Genomic DNA, 22,838 nt, shown 5'->3' with positions numbered 1-22,838 from the left:
ATTTATTCACTATATGAATACAATTGAAAAAAACTTTTGTTTGCTTATATGAGTATAAAAAATAACCCAATCCGGATTGATTTAAAGAAACAATAACAATGCAGTAATCTTGTTTAATCATAAATTAGAATGTATGCTTATAACCGATACGATATTAATATAAATTAATTAATATAAAACCATGTGAATAAACAAGTATACATTTAACAGATATTTTTAGTATTAAATTTTAATTTTTCAGTCACAATTAAAAACTTATTAATAACAAACTTATTGGTGACTTTTTTGATGTTGTAGCTATAATTATAATGCTTAGTTCTTTCACAAGTACATATTTTACAAGATTGTCGTCAAAATCAAGTATACGACTTATTGATAATTTATCAAAAAATTTTCTTATCTTACAAGTACAGAAGTAAATATATGTATGCTTCAGAATATACTGATGCAATGTTATATGTTTCGATATTAGTAATTGTGTTGATTACCAACATAACCTCAATTTTGGTGGAAAATGTAGTTGTGCACGTGATGCGTCTTGGACTTCTTGTTATAGACCAACAAGATATAACAACTACTAGTATTTGTAGTATTGATTAACATAATGAATAAACTGCAGTAAATGTTATAATATAGTTAATATTTAACAACGAAATCTTTGACGCTTAAGAATAGTAAATTTATAAAGTTGTTGGCTGTTGTTAATATTTGGTTTGTTAAAAGCTATTAACAAAAATGACTTCGCCGTTTACTTGCATCACATGCCGAGTAGCATTCAGAGATTTAGATATACAGAGACAACACTACAAATCAGACTGGCACAGATACAATTTAAAAAGAAAAGTAGCTGAACTACCCCCTGCATCTGTGGAAGAATTTCAGAAAAGAGTGATTACACAAAGGACCAAAGGTTACAAAGAAAAGGAAGAAGGAACAATAAGTTGTAAAATATGTAAGAAGAATTTCAACACAAGAAATCAATACGAAAATCATTTATTATCAAAAAAACACAAGGAAAAGTGTGCAAAACAAAATGTTCCTTTTGAAACTGAAAATGAAGATCTTGAAAATAATGCTGGTCCATTGTTTGGTTCTGTAATTAAGAAAAATGTGCAAGGGGAAGTTTCTGTAAAACAACAAAGTGAAGATATGGAAGTAGATTCTGATATTGAATCTATAAATTCCGACGAATGGATGGAAGATACTGAAAATCCAGTTACAAATAACAATTGTTTATTTTGCAATCATCATAGTAGGTCATTGGTGCGCAATCTAAAACACATGACGATTGCACATTCGTTCTTCGTACCAGATCCTGAATATTGCACAGACATTAAAGGTTTACTTGTGTATCTTGGAAAAAAAATCTTTGCTGGATACATGTGCATTTGGTGTAATGATTCTGGTAAGTTAATTTAAATTTGTATTTTTATAATTATAAAGAAATTGGCAAACTAATTGTATTTGTTCATAATAAATTAACAGGAAGATGTTTTCAAAGCGTTGAGGCTGCTAGGGCACATATGATAGATAAAGGTCATTGTAAAATGTTGCACGAAGGAGATGCATTAGCAGAATATGCAGAATTTTATGATTATTCATCCAGCTATCCTGATGCAGAAATTGGTGATCCAGATGCAGAAGTTGAAATACCAGAATTAGATGATAGCGATTACCAGCTAGTATTACCATCAGGAAGTATTATTGGCCATAGATCTCTGTTCATATACTATAAACAAAACTTAAATCCAAATAGGGCAGTATCAAAGAGTGATAAACTGCGTAAAATACTGTCACAATATAGAGCTTTAGGATGGTCAGAAACACAAAAAGAGGCAGTTGCAAAGAAAGCGAGAGATATCAAATATATGGAAAGAGTACAAGCAAAATATTCTACACAATTGCAATTTAAGGCAAATAAGCTGCAAAAACATTTTAGACCTCAAGTGAACTTTTAAGCTTTTCTGTTACATGTATAAATGTTCCTGTAAAACTGTATTCATTTTTAAACTATGTAAGTTTTATGGAAAATTTAATTGTTGCTGCTAAATATGCTGCACTGCATACTTATACATTCATTATTAATATAAAATTGCCTATATAGTTGAAAAATTCGTATTTAATATAGCTTGAAGTTATTTGAAAGGATTATTAGACATTGGTCATTATGAAGTGTAATGTTTATTTGGCGGATACTTTTACAAAATAATTTACAATATATTTTCGCAACATGTAACACCAATAAAAATAATACTTCTCGTGACTTTATTCTATATTCACGTGGACCCATCCAGTTATTCCTGTAATCATTAGCTAAATTACCGTTTTCGATAAATTTTTAGACACGGATCAAGAAATATTCCATGTTCTGTTAGTTTCTCATGATAGCTGCAAAAAAATGACTGCACAATCGAAGACTTCAAACATTTCGATACTATGTACGTATAATATACTTTCAATTTACCATCAGTGAACTGTAGAATTGTAAAAGAGAGTTAACAATTGTTAAACTATCACATTCTTGACATAGGGTTTCTATTATGATACTATCGTTGATATACATTCGCATTTCTTTGCGGTACACGGATACACGAATTTCTTTTCATATATCTTTTACTATGCAAAGCAGAGCGATTCGTTTTATTCTGAATTAGCAGAATGCAGAACAGTGGTCCAAAGAAGGAAATGTTAAATGGATCTTTTCATTCTTGTATTTGTCAACTCAAATATTATCGTAATATTATTACTTAATATTATCTTTTTTTTCCGTCTTAATAATGGCACACCATTCAGAACACCGACAAAGGGCAGTAACCGATGCCTCAAATTATTAATACTTTTTAAGAAAGGCATACGGTTCGCCCTGTTTATAGATATATTTCATAAATGCATCTTTAAGACAAACATACATTAGAGACCTGTTATTGTCACACAACGATACACATAGTTTACACTACTGCTCTTTCGTAAAATCTTTTTCTGATTATTAAAGATTTCTCAAGATTAACGTTAACTCTCATTTTGTTTTCTATTAGACTTTCAATTTTTAATCCAACACCTTCACCAACAACTTTAAAGCTTGGTGGGGAGGGGCCGGTCTGATTGATTCATCGAGATCCCTGTACAGAATCGTCGCCTCTACTTCAAGACCATGCTTGTAGCATACCTTCTGCGAATACATTCCCGTTGCATCAACTTTAAACACCTGTAAACATACAACAATTTCAACACTATATTTGTGGGATATCTTTGAGTGCACACAGACATTTACATACACTTCGTACGAAGTACACTGCGTGCAAAAATACCTCTCGAGAAAGTAACGAGTGCATTGCAATTTTACATCTTGGTAAACGAAAATCATCCCATGCATATTAATCGAAGAACATGCTGAAACAAAAGTAAAATGTGAACTTCTTACCAAAACGACCACGCCTCCACGCACGATCGTGTTGCACATATATATATACACGAATAAATACATTGAATCTATTCTTTAACAAATTTGTAACTTTGCGTAAATTTCTTCATGTTATTTTACGATATTAGATTTAATAAATAATTTGTTTGTCATTTACATAAAAAAGCATTACTCAGTACATAAATATTAGCAAATTATAATTCAAATATGATGGATTGCCATAAAATTAATACAAGCTTCCAGCAGGGAATGGTAAAGGTCACGGAGTATACCATAGTACGGCTCTAAAGAAATTTTTCACCGAACTTAAACTGCATGCTTCAACAACATTTATCATACAGAGTTATCATTTTGTGAAGAAAGTTACTATAATTACGATGATAAGGATGAAATACGATTTAGGATTATACCTTGAAACCAGCGGTTTTAGCGATTTCTATACTGTCTGCCATCAGAATGCTCGCCAGACCTTTCCCACGGAAGTTCTCATCGATACTGAGGATTCGACACTCGAATAACTCGTCGACATTGTACTTGTAAAAAAGATCTACTTTCTTGTTAACTTTGTACAGGAGTCCGAATATTATTTTGAATTTTTCATCTTTCAATTCTGCAAGGCGACGTTCAGCTTCTTCGCGCTCTCCCTTCTTCAGGATACCATTCAATGCCATACCAGCTATCTGATAGGACAGTACTTATGATCGGCAATGAACTTAACGTTCAAGGTCCATACATATCGTAAGAAAACCTTCCCTCGTCAATGAAATACTTATAACGCAGAAAATAAATTCACAAGTTGAGCAATAGTACATAATCATAATTTTTTTATTGTAAAAAAAAAAAGAAAGGTACAACATTCGCTTTTTTAAATTCAGCTTACCATTCCATTTTGATCCACCAGCATCCTCGAGTATCCCTGCTTTAAAGTGAGTAGACAATGTCTTTCCAGCTCGAACTGGCTCTCCCCTTTTTCGCATAGTCCTACCGCGTGATTCAACGGTTCGTCGGAGAAGAAATTCCATTTCAGATGGTTAATTGCATCGTCGAAACGACTTTCTGGAACACCCACGACCTTTAAATCATCGGACGACATCTTTGGGGTGGTCACGGCACGAATTTTCCGCGCACTGAAAGGATTTTCTACGCGCGCACTACCCTTAGTAGGGAGAGCTGACTCATATGGGAAAAGCTCCATATATTGATTGACCCAGTTCAAGAAATTTACTGGCTATAATGATTATGCATCCTTCTTAATTATTTCTAATGTGAAATTCGCGCTGATCATGTTCCAATAGTACCCACATTTTTTGATAAAGAATAAGAAAATAAACATATTAGATTTATGTTCTTGGGTATCACTGGAATACATTGTTAGAAAGAAATATGTGTTTATTGATTAATGAAAACCAGTGATGTTTTTACAAATTATATGAAATTAACAGACAAGTATTTCTGATTATCATAGAGGGGATTGAGTATTGATGAACAAAAAGAATACAAACATAGAAATGAATATATATATATATATATGTATATGAATATCTTTATTCTTCATAAATTTTTACTAAATAATTGATTCTATAATCTTCCGTAATGTTGCTGCTGCCGCAAATTGATCGCGTAAAATTATATCTTTATCAATATAACAATATGAGTACATTGTATGCACCAAATACAGTTTCAACAAATATCGAGTCAATAATATACAACTGATAAAAAATATTAATAACATTTTTCATTTATTATATCATATTATAATATGATATATTGTAATTAAAAAATGTTAGTAATACATAAACACATTATCATCTGCTTGTACAGATGTTTCATATTTTTATAATACAATCTTCTGTATAATATAGCTATCTACTGTGAAATTAATATTGTCCAAGGATATTTGTGAAAGGACTAAATCTATTCTCATGCCTTGTTGGACTCATTCTTTAACACATTCATTCAGAATTAAAACATATTTTTTTAATACTTCAGAGTGTGAAAATATGTTGTGTGCAGTGTTTAAAATAAAATGTCATCATCTCCTTCATCTAGGATATTTGCAGATTCTACATATTCTCTGCCAGAAGCTATCATCTCTGCCCTAGCTGCTTCAGCCTGTGAAACAGTTTAAGCATTTTAAAAGATACTTGATCAAAAAAGGTGAAGAATGGAATTATTTTTGGAATATAAATCTCACCTTTGCTTTTATTTGTTTCTTCTTATCCTGAATCTTTTTTAATCGATAGAACTCTTCTCTTTCCAATTCATCCAGCTCCGAAATTATATAAGCAAGAGTTTTTTCAATTCTTGGGATGATAACATGTTCAATGGCATTTACACGGCGGTTTGTGATTTTAATAACTTCATCCAAGGTTACAAAACTTGTTTGTAAAGATGCTAATTCCACTAATAATTTCACTGCTCTTTGATAATTCTTTTTCAATTTTGCCAATTGCTGGCCACCTCTTGCCAAACCTGCTAACTCATAGGTATCTGTACCATCTTGATAGGACTCAAACACTGGAAGATTAACACCGGCAACATTATCTTTCTTAGATCTAATTTTAATTTGAGCTTTTGTCACATTCTGAAGAACTACTTGATTGAAGTCTCCAGTTGCAAACTTGGCTTCAGCCAATGAGAAAGCTGCCTCTTTCATTACTTCTCCCATAAGAGTTTTTGTCTAGATATAGAGAAGAATAAAATTGTTATAAAAAAAGAACAATTATTCATACAAATAAGTGTCTTTTTGTACCTCAATAATTTTACCCAGAATTAATCTAAAACGCATTTGCAATGCATCTGCTTTCTTTTTTAACAAACCATGACCCTTTTGTGCTCCATGTAAACGGGATTTCATTAACATTTGCGCTCTGAAAAAAAAATATAAATTCTGTGTTATTATATTCACAGACATTATTATCAATATAATGAAAGAAGTAAACAATATGTACACTTGCTGTCCTTGTATAACAGTTAAAGACTACAATCTCGATTTATAAAAAAAATACTTACATGTTAATAATACGAATATATGAGAAATATAATTTAAACGTTTTAAATAAATAGGAATAGGGTTACACCCATCTTATGATGGATGATAACAGACTCAGAAAATTTGGTAATAAAAGAGAAAAGATATTAAATAAGTGAAAAATAAGATCCACTGAAAGAATAAAATAGAGTCGTATAATTTGAAAGGGAAATACTTACCCCCGAGAAGGGAAAATCGCAAGTTTATCCTTTCCAGACATAGTTGAGAGAACTATCAAGCAGACAAGAATGAAACTGATCAGCTGACTCGTAGGACCGGAAGTTTGAAGCTGTATATATAGTTGCGCAAAAATTAGCGCGTAATTTTAAAATTAGTAAGAGGATGAAGAAAAAGGAATATAATCAGATTATTTGATACAGTGGGTATATGAAACAACTGAAAAGCAAAATGTCGCAACATTAACATTAGTACATAAGTTCGGAAGTATGTTTAATCAAAATTTATAATATCTTAAACTTAATTTAAACAAAGAATGAAATAAGGGGAATAGAAAACAAAAATCTTCAATGGAACATAAGTACGATACTTCTTACTCATTTGAAGAAATGAAAGATTGTTTCATGCAACGATTAATAAAAGAAAATCGTTGTTTTCGTATTAGCGACAGTAAGTCAAATAACACGTTTAGAATAGACGTTTGCGCTGTCAATCCGCATAACACACGTAGAAGTTGCTGGCAACCTGGAATAATAAGGAAAGCCTCCGAAGATATTCTTATGAGAATGAACATTAATCGTCTTTGGATATAGGTTTGTATATATTCGACATAAAAACGAAAAATGAACGCTAAGTGGGAAATCCCTGTTCCAGGTCTACTTATTTTGGTAAATTACATTATTAATTTTATGAAAAAGAGAATGATTCATAAATCAGATATTTCTAAAGATTTTATACTAAATAAAGCAGTTCATGATGCTACGAATATTTTACTAAGACCATATAGGCCAATGGAATCAACCTCAAATACCTATGAAAGTAAATATGAAGCAATCAATCACATCAAAGACAAATGGATATCACATTCACAAGATTTTTTATTAAGAATGGCAACAATTGCCTGGGACTTTTTGAATATTTTGAATATGTTCCAAAGTAATCTGATAAATCGAAACATACACGAAGACAATCCAAATAATGATGTTTAAATATTAGAATCAATGTATTTTTATGGTGCAGCTTCTAGTACTGATGTGAATTGACAGCAATATAATGGGGAAGATATAAGTATTAACTGCAATGTAATTAATATAAGTATTTTTAATAAAAATATACAAGTCAATTTTGTACAATATTTTACAACAGGGACAATTGTCCAGGTTTCAACACTTGTCTTACATTCATATTTATTCTGGCTTCAGAAATGTAAGTTTTTGCTTTGATCCAATCACTCTCATTCCATGTACAGTGCTGATTATTATCATTCATTTCTATGTCATCCCATGGTGCATCAATGGTTGGTAAAATTTTTGGTACGCCATGGTACCTTAGACGGGACTTTCCAGACATCACTATTATATCTCCACTCCGTAGAAACATTGCATTAGCTGCATCCTCTTGTGTAAGTCCTCCAATTAAAAATATTGCAGTTTGACCAAAACTTATAGAGAATAAGGGTGCTTCCACATTAACTTCAGAATGATCTGTATGACCCGCTAAAGTTGAATTCATTCTATAATAGTTAATAATTGCTGCTTCAGCCTTAAAATCCTTAAAACCTAATGTTTGTGCTAAAAATGAGGTCAACAAAGACATCTCAGTAGGCATTTTTGTCCTGGATGTTTCAGAATATAATTTTGTATCCCAGTTATGGTGGTACCCAAATGTTGCCCATCTTAATTTTGGTAATAATTCTTTACCTTTGTCAGAATTTCTATAATTAATATGGCAAACATATTATTATTATGGTATATGGTATACTGCAAATATATTTTTTTTTATATCATCATATTGTATCTTACCCAAAACATATATCCCACCAATTTTCGTCTTTGTTTAAAACATTATGAGCATCTAAGTTTAATTTATGTGGCTCTCTAGAGTACTCTTTCAAGCATTTTATAATCCAATATCGTTGTCCATATATCGTAAATGGATTTTTTATAAAAATAAGTCCTGGAATACTTCGAAGTTCAAAGACTTCCCAGTCCTTTACTGGTCTTAATCCCAATTCATATTCGCATTGTTCATCAAGTAACCTCTTCCTAAAATCAGTAACCTAAAAAGTATTAAGAATTTATGTACGTAAAGAATAAGGTTCTCATAATTTGTTACATACTTTGTTATAATCGGGATTATTCAAATCGATTACATCTTTTAAGTCTGGACAAGGTTTTCGACTTTTATAATATTTAAAACTATCTTTGAACATTACTTCGAATTTCGAATCGTCGGCGCTGCCATGTTTGTTGGTTCGCACTTGTGCCGATAGATGGGGCTGCTTTATTCGTCAATTGGATCTGTGCAATTTGAAAGTAGATTTTAACGCAGATTCCTAAGCGAGATAGTACTAAATGCTTAGGATGTTTGAATAAGAATGTCATTTTGACCCGGTTCGCGATGGTGACAATCGAAGGTATCGGTTCTCCTATTCTAAATCACCGGATTGCAACTTTCTCTCGATGTTCACGAAAACAATGACGTTTTTACTACGACCAGCCCCAACGCATCTTGTCTAACCCACAAGTAAGCAATCGAAGATGAATCTATGATGTGACATGTGACTAATTGTAAGTACCGTGCAGAAACGATCGATGAGTGGACATGTGGACAGCGCATTCTGCATCACGATTATTCGACTCGTTTAGCATAATACCATCATCGTCGTATGGGCATTAATAGCCAGATACATATCGAAAATGTCTGAGCTTCGAGCAATCTTTTTTCTTACCGTGCCCAACCCCGTCCCCTATCTGTGTACGCACACGTTAATGGACTGTGACTAATTTTAGAGCGTAATTTTCGCATAATAACACTGCCGGGAAATCTATGATTTCATAGAAGCGAAGAGAGGCACGACAGCCGACTTCAAGGCTTTTCGAAAGCTTCGTGCAAATTAATAGTGCGCACCACGTTAATAATCGTCCATTACCATCGCTCCTATTCTCCATAAATTCCACCCACTCACCTAGCCCGGTCGCGAATAATTGTTCACCTGTATCTCAAAGAATACGAGCGAACCTTGTTCCAGTTATTAAACTGGATCTTGGGTTCAACCACTTCACTGATCCTGCTGGATTACATGTCTACTTACCACGTTGACAACCATAAGTGTCACCGGTGAGACCGGGAATGTCAGAATTAATTAATATTAGATATTTTAGAATGGTTAAAATAACCAATTTGTTCTTTTTTTTTTTGTAGAAATTTTATATTTACAATGGTATATTTTGGGAATTTTCTGTGATAGTTTGTAAAATAAATGGGCAAAGGTTTGTATCATATTTCATTTTGTATTCTTTGGTATAAGGGATGGTTCTAATGTTAAAGTATATAAATTAAAGAAAGTATCGCATTCGAAAAATTCGTCACTTTTTATTATTATGGTAACAATATAGATTGTTATACATAAATGCAGCATAAAGCGCTTAAACAATATTATTCCTTTACGAACACGTATATTATAAAAATTCACCTGGCAGTCAACGCGTTATCAATTATTATCACACTATAATTATTTTATTTATAATATTGTCAATTATAGTTAGATTCAGAAATTGTAAGAGAGCATCTACAAAAGATTTGTATCATAGTAATAGACGAACAATATTGAAGGTATAAATGAAAATGAACGGAAAGAATCGACATAGGTAGAGCGGTAACACGCGAATACGAATATACCGGTGCATTAAGGGCGCGCGTATTCTCTGACAGTTTCATGTCAACAAATGTCGTGCCCGCGAGTCGCGCCCAGCCGTAAGCCAGGTCTGCACCAAGCAATCGCGGCGTATTCGCGAGATCAGCCAATCACGCACGTCTGTCACGTCACCAACGACCAATCGCGAACGCTGCTCATGACGACAGTCGCTAAATATAGCTCGTATATATCTAGGCCGGTCGCAACCGCGAATTATCCATAGTCGTGCGTCGGCAGCCGACGGAGAAGGACGGTGTGGGGCGTATCGGGACGCTGCATAGTCGTTCGCAACTGTAAAGGTAGGACCCGTACACGCACCTAAAACAAACCGTCTTCTCTGCACGTGATAAAGCTCTTTGTAGGTCGAGTCGGCTATTCTTGTAATATAATTTGAGGGCTGCAATAAGGTGTATCGAGGCTGCGGTAGTAATTTCATTAGACCTCTTTTAAATTGTCAAGTATGTTCGAACCGGAGATACAGTTTACGTTACAACGTTAGTGACATTTATTTGTCGATTTATCCGTACTAATGCGTATTTTAAAGATATCTTTTCTGATAGGCCGGGTGTTTGCGAAAAGCCAAACATATTTAAAAGATCATCGGTTGATTTCTTTATCATCGGAATTCGGAAGGAATGTTGCCATGAAACAGATGTCAAAATTATCAGTAATGTTCCAGTAATATCTTTCGAGAAATACAACGAAAATCGAGTTCGCGAGTAGCCAAGGTCGTGCGACTACCAAGTGGAGCTTTATTACGAACATGTTGCATTATTACGACAAGAGTCGAGAGAAGAATATGTTAAACGCGGTGAAACTGCGTTTACGTTCTGTAAGAATATTTCTCTCAACTCTTGTACGTTTTTTTCACATAGATACGTATCATAAAGAACACATAAAATCGTGAGAAAGGTCGTTGTAGTAACTTCCTTATTTTTCTTTCTTTTTCGAATTCAATTCGAACGATTGAAATATCGCGGTAACGTTCGTGCATCGTGTTTCCACGAATATGAAGTTAGCTGTGAAGTCGATTATCGTTTACAGCGTCCACGCGATACGGATCGAAAGAGGTGCAGTAAAAATTGTTCGCAACGAAAGTTTAGTATGGCCGTGGTAGTAAAACGAAAAGTATGTCGTTTCTACGATTTGTCACGATACAATGGATCCGTTTCGAGAATTTTTCGACAGGCATGGGCTCATGACACCTGAGGATGCACTCGTAATAATGCATGATTAGTGTCACGGAGAACATCTGGTGTAGTGGGGAATCTTAAATATAGCAAAACAGAACATTGGCAACATTGTCACGAATCTAGTAAAGACTATATAGCATCCTCACACGGTACCAATGCTCCTGATTGCACAATACCTTGCGTCGAACTAAACATTCAAAGTATATACGCTTCGTTTTTTTATTCTCTTTATTTCTTTTTTATCCTTCTTTTCAATACGTTTATAATGGAACGTGCAACGTCGGTAAGAAAGAATCTTTGAGATTTCGCGATCGTTCGAGTATCTTTCGCACGTACGCGAATGAAAGTATAATGTTTATATTGGCATGTAAAGTGAAGTTAAGTAGGATCACAAATAACCGTAATCATAAAACCTCATATTACGACGGCTTAAATGGGGAGTGCGTTTATTATGAACGACTTAGTGTTTACTGGAAATGTATGCTCATAAGGGAACATATTTCTCCGTGGAAAAACAAACTTCATGAATACCTTAATAGTTCTGTAGTCGAACTATTCTTTTTTTTTCCTTCTTTTATTCTACGAGTATTTTACAAAAAAATATTTTGTTTTTCAACGCGTTTCTATTAATTTTGGATTTTAAATTAAACGTTGAAAATGAATTTACGAGAAGATCTATCGATTCTAGAATTTATGCCTTCGTAAATACCAATCATTTTTTCCCCACTTTGATTGTTTACTTCTGCATTCGTATATTAAAAAATAATTATGAAACTTTTTTTACGATTCATACGTAAATAGTTTATCATTACCAAGGAAAATTATTCATTATAAACAATTATTTCATATCGTTATTATATTTTATAAAAATATTAACAAACATAAAAAAGAAGCATGAGCCACATTTCCCAGCTAATATATGCACAAACTATTGCACAAACAATTTGTTACATAATATTCAAATAGCAAACAAAGTATATACGTGTTGGGATAAATATCTATCGTTATAAAATATATTTGATTGAAACACAATGTCGTCGACGATGGCAATTGTGTAAATTTGAATTTAACTAAACCACAGGAAAGAAAAAGATTAAAGCGCAGAAAGGAAAAGTGAATGAAAAAACATATTTTGAATCGTATTTACAACCGATTCGAATCGTATCAAATGTAGAGATTCGCGTTCGCCAAGTCACGAATCTTAAATGTTTACTTTCGTTTGTAAACTTCCTTCGCGGCTGATAATCATTATACAATAATAATCTTATCTTTGCGTTCTCTATGCAAACGAGCCAATCTTCTCAAGGTGCAATCTGCTGGGCGTGTGATAATTAGCCGCAAGGTTGGACAGCGCAATAGTCGCATAACTTTTTGCACGTTGTTATATATTTCTTCTATTTCGTTTTTACCTTCTAATATTTAATGAATATTTTCACACGAGTCGACGCATTAGCAACTTGTAATGAGAGTTTGTATTTTTCTGCGTTACGACCTACGTTGAAAACCGGAAATGCTATCTTTTATCTTTTTTATCGGTTTTCGAATATTATGTTTCTTTTACTTTCGAAAATGACCAACCTTCCCTTCAATTTGGTCTTTCTCGAAGCAGTAATTAAATATTATATAAAAGTATTCGATAAATACTAGTTAGCTGTCTCTGCCACGATAAATTTTAACAAGGTTTTAGCGGTCGCCAATATCCTAGGATCTTAGAAAAAATTCAAGTTTTCTATTTTAATAAAAATTCAGACACCTACGTTATCTTGAGAATCATTGACTTTAGGAATCATCGAATATTAAATTAAAGGAGAAGATAAAAGATCCTGTTTTCTGGCCAACATTCGAAATCGAACGCCTACGTTGTTTTCGTAATTCCGAATACGAGATAGTGGGCTCGTTCAAAAGATAAACAAAAAATATTCGTTAGATTAGCTAAAAAATAAACATAGAAGCTATACTTTTACAATATGCCCGCACCTATAACATATGTTGGATCGGTGGAAAATACTTTCGGTTTTCGATCGTGTTATTGGGTTGGCAACCAAGTGATCACGGATTTTGTTAATACCACCTAGTGACAAAATCCGCAATCACCCTTAGTTGCCAACCCAATAGAAAGACTAGTTTCAAACAGTTGGTACGACAAAATCATATTACAAGGATGACGTGTTGCATTTATCAAACGTTTGGCTTCCGTCGGAATTTTAAAGTCAATATAAATCGAGCAGTTTTAATAGTTTGATATGAAACACGACGAAATTATAGTAATATTATTACAGTACATATAGCTAAAAAAAGACAAATTTCCCAAGAGATATAGCCGTACATTATCGCGATATTTTTGAGTAATTATCTCTGGTCGGTCGACAAAGATTCTTCGTTTCTTCGCGACCGTGACCTTACTGACATTTAATTCTTAGATCGTCGCCGACATCGAAACTCACCCATACAGGATCTACACGTGTGTCAGATAGCGTGCGCATTTCCATAACGCCGAAGGCCGTCAAATATTGCAACTAGACGAATACCTTTGGCTCTTCTGTTGTAGTTCGTCTGTTTATCTCGCTTTCATCGAGCGTTTCTTTTTCCCCCTAATCCTGTCGGGTTTAAATATAATTTCTCTTGCACGCGCACTCGCCATTTACATCGATTTTCTCATATCTTTGATCATCGTCTGGTATTATTTTCGTTGTGGAAATTGTTCATCGAAATTCCTCTAGTCTGACTTATAGCTTCGCTTTAGAATTCTCAACTGTGCTTCTCATCTAGCAATCGCGGAAAGAAAGTTCAAATTTCATGACGTTGATCTCGTTATCGCCAAATGTTTTCTCTTTAATTAGAAGATGTATATATATATATATTTCCGACGTTTTGAAAGCATATTTTGTAAACAGAACGTCCACTTACAGTTTGATCGTACAATTTCCAACTATCGGTCCCCATTTGGAAATCGCGAAACAAAATTTAATCAAATTCGACGACATCGATCGCCGAGTTTCGAATCTTTTCTCTTCGTGGAAAAATATATATTTCTTCGTATCTTGTCGACCAACTGGGTCGTTTACGATCCAACTGAATTCCCTTGTTCTTTCGAGTGATCCAAATATTTCTTTTCTCTGTCTTATTATCTTCGATCAATTGTTTGAAACTTTCGCCAATAAAAATAAAAATCTCGAGCTACAAATTCAGGGGTGAAATTTGAAAGTAAAAGACGGACGAAGTAGGCTGAGTTTTTCTTTGTTCGAAGATCACTCTGGAAGTTCGTGTACATAGGATAGAGCGCGTCTTAATTGAATTTGCCGCGGTCAAGGGAAAACGTGTACTCGAATAAAAAGCTCTCGCGCGCGGTTGATTTATCGTCGAGGGATGCGCGCGCGCGTTCACGCCTAGAGGCCGCGAGTCACCTTTTTACACACAGCTGATTACAAAGTCGAGAGATGATATAACTGGATTTGCAAGTTGTCACGGTGAAAGAACGAGAGAGGTTGGACGAGGGGAAAAAAGGGGGCCAGCGGGGGAGGCAGGCCATTATTGTTCAAGGGCGTCAATGTACCGATTCAATTTAAAATGCTAATGCGCATCGCAGAGAAATGGCAAGAGGAAGGATTCGCGCGCGAAGAAAATAGCGCGCGAGCGTTCGAGTCGCGAATTATTTTTCCATCTATCGAGATCGGTTAGCTGGCGCAATACGGTTTTATTAAAACTCGCAGATCGACCAACTTTACCGCGATTAATCCTTTAGCTTAATCGTCGATGCTTAAGAGTTAAGTAATTATCATATATTCAAGGTCTTGTATAATAATTTATCAACTAATCGTCAATCAATGGTCTGGTCAATTAATCAACTAATCGACTAATGAATAAACAAGTATACAACGAATTGTCGTTTATACATTTCCATCGTAGATCTAGTAATTTTTTACAATTTTATAGATCGCAGATCTCCTTTGCAATTTTTACAATTCATCAAACTTCATCCGTCGTCTAATTACGAAATTGTTAGGATTATCAGAAATTGTTGAAATTTCCATGAAAATGATTGCAATACCAAACCAATATCGATCTTTCCTTAAAATGTTCGACACAAGAAAAGCTGTAGCACCGCCGTTTCAACGTCGACCAGTCGAGTATATTCGTTCGTACACAGAAACAGGCGCGTAACACTTCAGATCGCTCCGCGTTCCTTCTCGGATGAATGAATACATTGTTCGATTTGTTCGATTCGTGGGTGGGTTGGTTATCGATCCCTTTTACTCTTATCGCTGGCGGATACAATATTTCGCGCGATAAAAAGATTACACATTCTTGTCGACCGTACAAAATTATCTACATGCTTCGAATCGCGCGCTTTCTTCAATAACATACGTATATTTACATACGATTTTTCCCTATATCTTTCCTCCGATATATATTTTTGCTATTTTGTAAAACGTTCTTTTATCCGGCACAGGATTTTACGATTTTTTTTTTAAACGCTTACTTTACTCACTATATCTTTATACGATATCCTCAAACTGTCTTTTTGCCAATGTACATTTTTTACGATTTCTTTGAACATTTTTTTATCGACATTTTTTAAGGTGTTGTTACTGGCTGTGGAAAAACGAAATCGCTTAAATGAATTCACACAGGTCGAACGTGTAGAAATGCAAAAATTCCGGTTATCTATTTATCATTCTACAGGTGATATCGTTTGCAAGTATTTTTGCCATTTATACGAATATTTGCATATGCGTGCGCGATGTCTAGCCCGATGAATCGACCATGCGATAGATAAGCGATTAACGCAGCAAGCAAAAAGAGAAGAGGTGGGAGTATATTAGTTTAATGTATCTTATCGGGATCCATTGTCGACAATGTATTGTAATTATGATACGTATTATGCATTACATAAGCGTTTCCACGCGAACAAACGATATACAGTTTGGTTTCTTTGCCGTTGGACTTCCCGATCGGATCCATTGTATTCGTCGTTTTTTCAAGATTATACAGTTTATTGAATTTGGTTTTTTAACACCATGATCGAAAGTATAGTTGTTGCGCGTCGAAATACCGAGCTGGATCAACAGCGCGAGGTAAATTAGAGGCAATGGGAGTTTCACCGTGCAAAAATTCGGCGCGTTATAATCGCGTTATATCGTAATCGGCGAAAAGATTAAAATACGGCGATTAAAATGGCACTGCGCTCGATTAAATTCTTAATAGGACGCTAAAAGGGCCGAAAGTCGTAAAAACGTGACAGTAAAAAGCGTCTTAATAATTTCGAACATAAACGTAAGTTAAAGGAATATAAACGTGGAGTAAATTGAATATTTATGTGAATTTAAAGTTATCGTTATGTTAATTGCACTGCAGAATTATTAAAGACGGCCATGAGAATAGCATGTTAATTACGATGCAAGTTCCTATTTTAAGAAACAGTCGTTTAGGTTACGTCGATGCCATATGTTATAAAACTCAATTACAACCAAGATTATTGGTAGTAATGCTGTACAATAGAAAGGAAAATCGAGGAACTTTGTGGAAAACAGGCTCGCGTAAGGCGGAATGACGCATCGAGTAAATCGTGTTGAAAGCTTTGGTTCTAAATTTTTTAATAACAGCTACCTTCCAATTAACAATTGTAATATCGCTCTTAAAGAACTTTGCTCTTGTCGTATTCGTCAATGAAATCGGAATTTCATAATGCTAGGAAATTCTATAGTTGCACAGAGTATTTGCATATCATTCTACTCGTTACGGTATTTACCGATTAATTTTACTAATTAATTAATATATTCGCGGTCTTTATAAGCGTTCGAATACTTCGATAAATAACCGTATGGTCAACGATATACTTTGCTAATGAAATTGCGAAATTTGCAAAAAGTGAAAGTTAGGCAGATTGACTCGAAGGAGCTTCGTATATTGTGCAACAAGCTAATACGTTCAAAGCGGGAAAAACGAACGATCACGCGAGTCGGCGTCTCTTTTAATGGGACAAATTCTACGAGGAATCGCGTTTCATCGGGGTAAGGGCAACGATGTACGATATTCTGCTCGTAATTCATCGCAAACGAGCGGCAACAAATCTGTGTCACTTTAGAGATCAAAGCGAGAAGTCGAAGTCTTACAACGCGGCCGCTTCTTCTTAAATCGTTTTTGTCGGAACGAGCACCCGGAACAGTTGTAAATAAATTCTAAGCAAAATTACCGGCCCCACGTTTCGCACACGAATGCACGTATCACAGAAAGCGAGAGTAATTTATAATAGCAAAGAAACCACGATAACCCTAAAATCTCGACGTCTTTATCTCTGTGTTATCGAGTGCCGCGTCCACGACATTTACTAATTTCGTTTTGTTCTTTGCTTTCTGAAAAGGACAGGTTTACGACGGCCAGTGTGTTACGTGTCAATTGAACGTTTCTCGAATAACTGCAGAGCATCGCTGCGTTTTATCGTACGTTACGTTTCGGCAGATGAACGTAGAAAGTGGTGTAGCAATGGAAGTTCGTAGATACGACAGACGTGCTTGTTTTGCTACGTTGTTTCATTCCCGCAAGGTGGGCCGTGTTTCTTGTAATTAGAAGATCGCGAATACTCGTAGAAATAACTCGTAAAGGGACTTGGTTATTTTCACAAAATGTCAGGACGACACTTTTCGAGTTAATCCCCAGTTTGACAAGAATTCAGATATTAAGAAGATTTGTCGAGGCACGAACATTTTGAAAAGCAGTATGGATCGCGATAAAATCACGACGATAAATCGTTTTCGATGGAAGCCTGACTTTACAGAAGTAAATAATCGTCGTTACCGTCGTTTTCGTTCTTCTTCGTCGTTCACCACGGTGCCATAAAATATCGTCGACGTATGGAAGTCTGTAGGACCTCTGCCAGCGTCCATTACATAACCATCGATGGCTGAGAAGCCGAAAGAAAGAGGAGGATGGGAACACATCCTTAGGATTTCAAAGGCTGGATCGCGCACGTGCTCAGCGATCCTAAATATTCGAGTTGGCTCTGTCGCCTGAATATTTCGCAGTTCCACGAAATTTCCCTCGGATTTAGGTCTTCAAATGAACCAGCTTGCTCGATGAAAGACGAAGATACAACGGAGTTGCTGCATTCGTCGAGATACGGGTCTCTCTCTCTCTCTCTCTCTCTCTCTCTCACTCTCTTCCTTCGTAAATTTACACACCGTTGAAATCCGGTGCAAACGCGCTATTCGCTGTTTACGAGCGTCGAACGAACTGTTTTCTTCGATGCCTCGTCTCGTTTAAGTGGGTAATCGTTTCTGGGTGAAAACGAGAGACTCGTTCCAAGAAATAATCGCGTTCGAGTTCGTTGCATCCTTGTCGGGCCAGCTTCTATCCGCGAGTTGTGTCCGCTTTCAAAGCGGAGATTGAAGATCGAAACGCGTTTGATGATCCTCGTAGGTCATCGGCAACTATTTTTGGGCTAGGCTGTGGTACAGCTTGTTTTAAGTGTTTCCTGATACCGAACCGAGTAAATCGGGAATTTGTTAGCGAAGTTCAACGAGTATGATAAATATTGGTTTAGTTCGAGAAGACGTTAGCCGTTGGTTGTAGTAGAAGAGTTTTGGTTGAGAGGTAGTTGAGAAACGAGTGAGAAAAAATAACGAAGAATAACGGAGTGTTAAAGCGAGTGCTATTATTCAACGTGTAGCGTACTATTATCGTTGAAGAATTATCTCACTGGAATGTTATATCGAAAGGAAGATAACGTTAGAGGAATAGAAAAACTAGCTTAAAGTGTATATGTTAAAGAATGGCAAATGGTTGAAGTAAAATATTATTAAAATAATATCTTATATCTTATATAAAATTCATTCTATTTATCTTAGAAAATTGGAATAAAATATTGAACAAGATAGTAATCGATATTTTGTCTATTATTAAACTTATGTGGGTGGTATTCTTTTCAAAAGAGAGATCTATAAATGCATCTGTACGTTGGAATTCGAAGTGTCCATCGAATCTCTCAATGCCAACAAATATCTCTCAATCTGCCATTAAATGTCTGCGCATAGAAGAGGCTTGTTAATCTTTAGTCTGTGAACTTTTAACCACTGCTCGGTATCTATTCACTGTAGTCATCGACGGTAACTTTCCTCGCAATTAGCTTTATCTTAAAGTCGATCACCGACTCGTTCGCTGCGACCAGAGAGACAAACCGCGCGACCTGGAATCCCGCGTCCCTTGCGAATACTATTCTAAGAACGATTTTACGAATAATTTCCTCGTTGTTTCGTTAAAAATGGTTAAATGGCTGCGCGTGACGTTTTTCATTTTTTCAGAAACATCGCGGCTTCGTACACCTGAGCACTTTCGATATCTCTGATTACGAAATAATGTGTTCAACTGTTATGACACAACGGGAAAATCTCGCGACGAATCGTCAAACAAACGCTGCAAGGGAACGCTGCTGTGATTCGTGCACGAATCATCGACGAGAATCGTTGAAAAGTTGACATTTTTGCGAATAATTCAACGAAGTTCTGAAAGAAAACTAAAAAGGCAATTTTCCGTTATTCGCGCGAACGTATAGAAGAATTTTCTTCCGCGGAGGAAATTTACGTTGAAATTTTTCAAACGAACATCAACAAAGAATCTTTGCCTTTTTCATTTAAACGAAAGGATTGTCTCTTTAACGCGTTTGAACGTACGTAGTCGTTACGAGGAATTCAAAGAATCGTTTCTCTCCCAAATTTAGAACCATTTTTGCAATTTCGAGTTTGTAGCTTCTTAGAAGTTCTTTGTGAGGAGGTTCGACTCGTTCTTAAGATACAAATTTGCGCCCGTATGTCGAGAACGATTCTCCGAGAAGGGAGAACAGCATGCGGGTTCGAGAGGCATCAATCTCCATTAATTGTTCCTTACCCAACTGTTTCTTCGAAAGATCGGACAACGTGTGGCGATCGTTTAGAAAGGGAATCATGGTCTTCGAAAATTCCACCGTTGCTTTCGAAGCAGGAAAATCCACCAATGACACATCTATTTGTTGCTTTAGGTGCACTACGTGCGCACTTTGTCCCGTGCAAATTATGATGTAACATTAGCGTCTTGCGATTCTTGATACAACTTTTTCTAGGGAATACGATCAAGGTTACATTCTCGACACTGAAGCCGGCATTCTTTGTGTCATCATTTTTCTATAAATTGAAAGTTTTCTATGTGAATTGAATTACAGGCGAAAGAATTTATCGAGCGTTTAACGTTTAGTATTTTAACGATAGAACGTATTTTAGACAATTTGTTACGATATTTATCTTTTATCGGGCTAAAGGAATTTTTCGAACGTTTGCAAACATTTCAAATTCTTGAAAAACTTTTTGATCAAACTACCTTAGTAGCCAAAAATACGAAACTTACAGTAGTTACAATAAATCACATAAACTGTCTATATTTTTCCAAAAACAATCGAGTGGAGACTAAAGCATTCTAATCATTTCTACCCTCATTTCGTTCCTTTTCATCTCCACAGAATTTTTCAAGTAGTATCAAGGAATTCTATGGAAAAAATTATCCACGAAAATAGAAGATCAGAATCGAAACTCTTGAAATAACTTTTAGAAATGTCACGAAGAAATTCAGATTTAGTTATCACGAATTTCTTTCGTTATTCTCTCTCTCTCTCTCTCTCTCTCGTAACGAAGTCTAATAAATTCCATTCGAAAAGAATTGCCCAAAAAAGTGGAAGATTATTTAATAAGAAATAATAATCTGTTAAGAGCGTCGAATTCTATTTGTATTTCCTTAAATCGAATTTTCTATCGAATAGCATATCGAAGAAGTTATTTCTCAATTTAGCTGGTTTATCTCTATCGAACAAAGTAATAAACCAATCGGTATAATAGTGACAAACGTGCGTGCACGCAGTACAGAAGCACGAAACGTAAATTCGTTTCGGCTCCTCTTTCCTCCTTGCGACGCGATCATAGACAAAGCGCGCGCAAACCGGCAGCGTATGTAAATTATATGGCCAGGCAACGAGCGTGTGGTCGCATTACGGTCGGACAGGAAGCATAAATTTCGTTACGAACGCCAAACATAGTGTGCGAGAAGAGCGTGCGTAGGAAACGCCAGGACCGTTCGGCGTTTTCAGCAATCAACTCGTTCGATTCGTCGAATCGTTTTAAACGTTCGGTTAGATACGTTCGACGATCGCTTTCGTAACTCAATTCGAGCTTCGGTGGTGGTTGGATTAGGTGCTTGAATCACGTTCAAGCCGAAGTACTCTAATTTATGCGTATTTTACCTCTTTGCAGTCGAATTTCTTATATGGAATAATTTTGTTCTTTGTTTTTAATTGGGCTCGTAAGTTGTAAGCCTCCGTGGTAAATAGTAGCTTTTCCTATAAGCAATGCAATTTTTTTGGCAGCCAAACGTTGGACATACAATGCAAGTTGTTACTGCGAATATCAAAGTTTCGTGTAGTGAAAATATCGCATTGGCAACTAAGTGATTGCGGATTTTGTCATTAGGTGGTATTGAAAAAATCCGCAATCACTTAGTTGCCAACTCAGTAGAAGATTTACACGTTTATGCATAGACATTCGCGATTTATTATTATTACTCGTAGTTGGTAAAGTTGAAAAGCGAAGCAAATGGTACTAGACATTACGAGAAGAAATATAACAAACGTATATATTCGGCTGTCCCAAAAAATTTCTTTTCCTTTATGAAGAAATAATAGATGCACAATATTTTTTGTTTTATTTTCCAATAGATTCTCAACGCGAGAATTGATTGTAATTTTAATAAATAAATAAATAAAAAAAAAAAATAAAAAATTTTCCAATAGAGCAAAATGGACCATACGTAATCCAATAAAATAATATAAAACAGAAAATATTGTGCGTGTATTATTTCCTAATGTATTTATGTAAAATATGCTCTTTTTTTTTATTTGGTAGACTATTTACAATCAATTCTCATTGAGAATTATAAGTAAATTATGTAAAATATGCTGTATGCTTTTGTACATGGTTCTCAATCATCGTGCGCGATTTAGTAATCTCCTGCAGTAAAATATTTTGTATAAAATAGTGTCCTAAGTTTCTTTATGCGTTATCGTATTTTTGCCTTCTTAGGTGTCCTCTGTATCTCGTGTTTTGCTTTTTTTCGTTTAATCATATAGAATACTGGGCGGACGCGAATCGTATGATTTCACCGGCGATTAATCGTAATAAGAAGGAACGTTTTAATTTACAAGGTTGTTTTCTATACGAAACACGATTCTCGCTCTTATCACGGAAAAGGAAAGCACGCTATCGTGACGGATAAAGTGATTTATACTGCCATGCTCGAAAGATTAAA

General features: G+C 35.2%; 5 protein-coding genes across 7 annotated transcripts in view; 2 read left to right on the top strand and 3 right to left on the bottom strand.

Annotated features, from left to right (window-relative positions):
* The first annotated feature begins 493 nt into the window (after positions 1-493).
* On the top strand, positions 494-2,382 carry LOC117207947 (zinc finger protein 622). Its single transcript, XM_033448685.1, has 2 exons — positions 494-1,405; positions 1,486-2,382. The coding sequence occupies exons 1-2, from the start codon at positions 736-738 to the stop codon at positions 1,956-1,958; spliced, it is 1,143 nt and encodes a 380-aa protein (XP_033304576.1). The 5' UTR covers positions 494-735; the 3' UTR covers positions 1,959-2,382.
* LOC117207952 (dopamine N-acetyltransferase-like) lies at positions 2,163-4,631 on the bottom strand. 2 transcript variants are annotated; one of them, XR_004487610.1, is made up of 4 exons: positions 4,302-4,631; positions 3,832-4,101; positions 2,465-3,205; positions 2,163-2,388 (listed from the first exon to the last, which is right to left on the bottom strand). XR_004487610.1 is itself a non-coding variant. In XM_033448693.1 (3 exons), exons 1-3 carry the CDS (start codon positions 4,614-4,616, stop codon positions 3,047-3,049), a joined length of 744 nt encoding a protein of 247 aa, XP_033304584.1. In that variant the 5' UTR covers positions 4,617-4,631; the 3' UTR covers positions 2,163-3,046. The 2 variants fall into 2 exon arrangements, 1 of the variants encoding a protein (XP_033304584.1); XM_033448693.1 differs by having other exon boundaries at positions 2,163-3,205.
* Positions 4,632-4,950: 319 nt separating this feature from the next.
* Positions 4,951-6,753, bottom strand: LOC117207953 (V-type proton ATPase subunit D). Its single transcript, XM_033448694.1, has 4 exons — positions 6,632-6,753; positions 6,174-6,291; positions 5,616-6,101; positions 4,951-5,533 (listed from the first exon to the last, which is right to left on the bottom strand). The coding sequence occupies exons 1-4, from the start codon at positions 6,670-6,672 to the stop codon at positions 5,438-5,440; spliced, it is 741 nt and encodes a 246-aa protein (XP_033304585.1). The 5' UTR covers positions 6,673-6,753; the 3' UTR covers positions 4,951-5,437.
* Positions 6,754-7,712: 959 nt separating this feature from the next.
* On the bottom strand, positions 7,713-8,915 carry LOC117207949 (nucleic acid dioxygenase ALKBH1). Its single transcript, XM_033448688.1, has 3 exons — positions 8,749-8,915; positions 8,432-8,688; positions 7,713-8,343 (listed from the first exon to the last, which is right to left on the bottom strand). The coding sequence occupies exons 1-3, from the start codon at positions 8,839-8,841 to the stop codon at positions 7,767-7,769; spliced, it is 927 nt and encodes a 308-aa protein (XP_033304579.1). The 5' UTR covers positions 8,842-8,915; the 3' UTR covers positions 7,713-7,766.
* A 1,604-nt stretch (positions 8,916-10,519) lies between these two features.
* LOC117207950 (activating transcription factor 3) overlaps positions 10,520-22,838 on the top strand; it is a 28,965-nt gene continuing 16,646 nt past the window's right edge. Inside the window, exon 1 of one of the 2 annotated variants that reach the window (XM_033448691.1) lies at positions 10,520-10,625. The gene's annotated coding sequence lies outside the window, so the exon portion shown is untranslated. The remainder of the gene's footprint in view (positions 10,626-22,838) is intronic. The other variant, XM_033448690.1, reaches the window with a different exon arrangement.

This window comes from Bombus bifarius, unplaced genomic scaffold (genome assembly GCF_011952205.1).
Source record: "Bombus bifarius isolate JDL3187 unplaced genomic scaffold, Bbif_JDL3187 scf7180000008047, whole genome shotgun sequence".
Lineage (NCBI taxonomy): Eukaryota > Metazoa > Arthropoda > Insecta > Hymenoptera > Apidae > Bombus > Bombus bifarius.
This window is presented reverse-complemented; position numbering and strand designations above follow the sequence as displayed.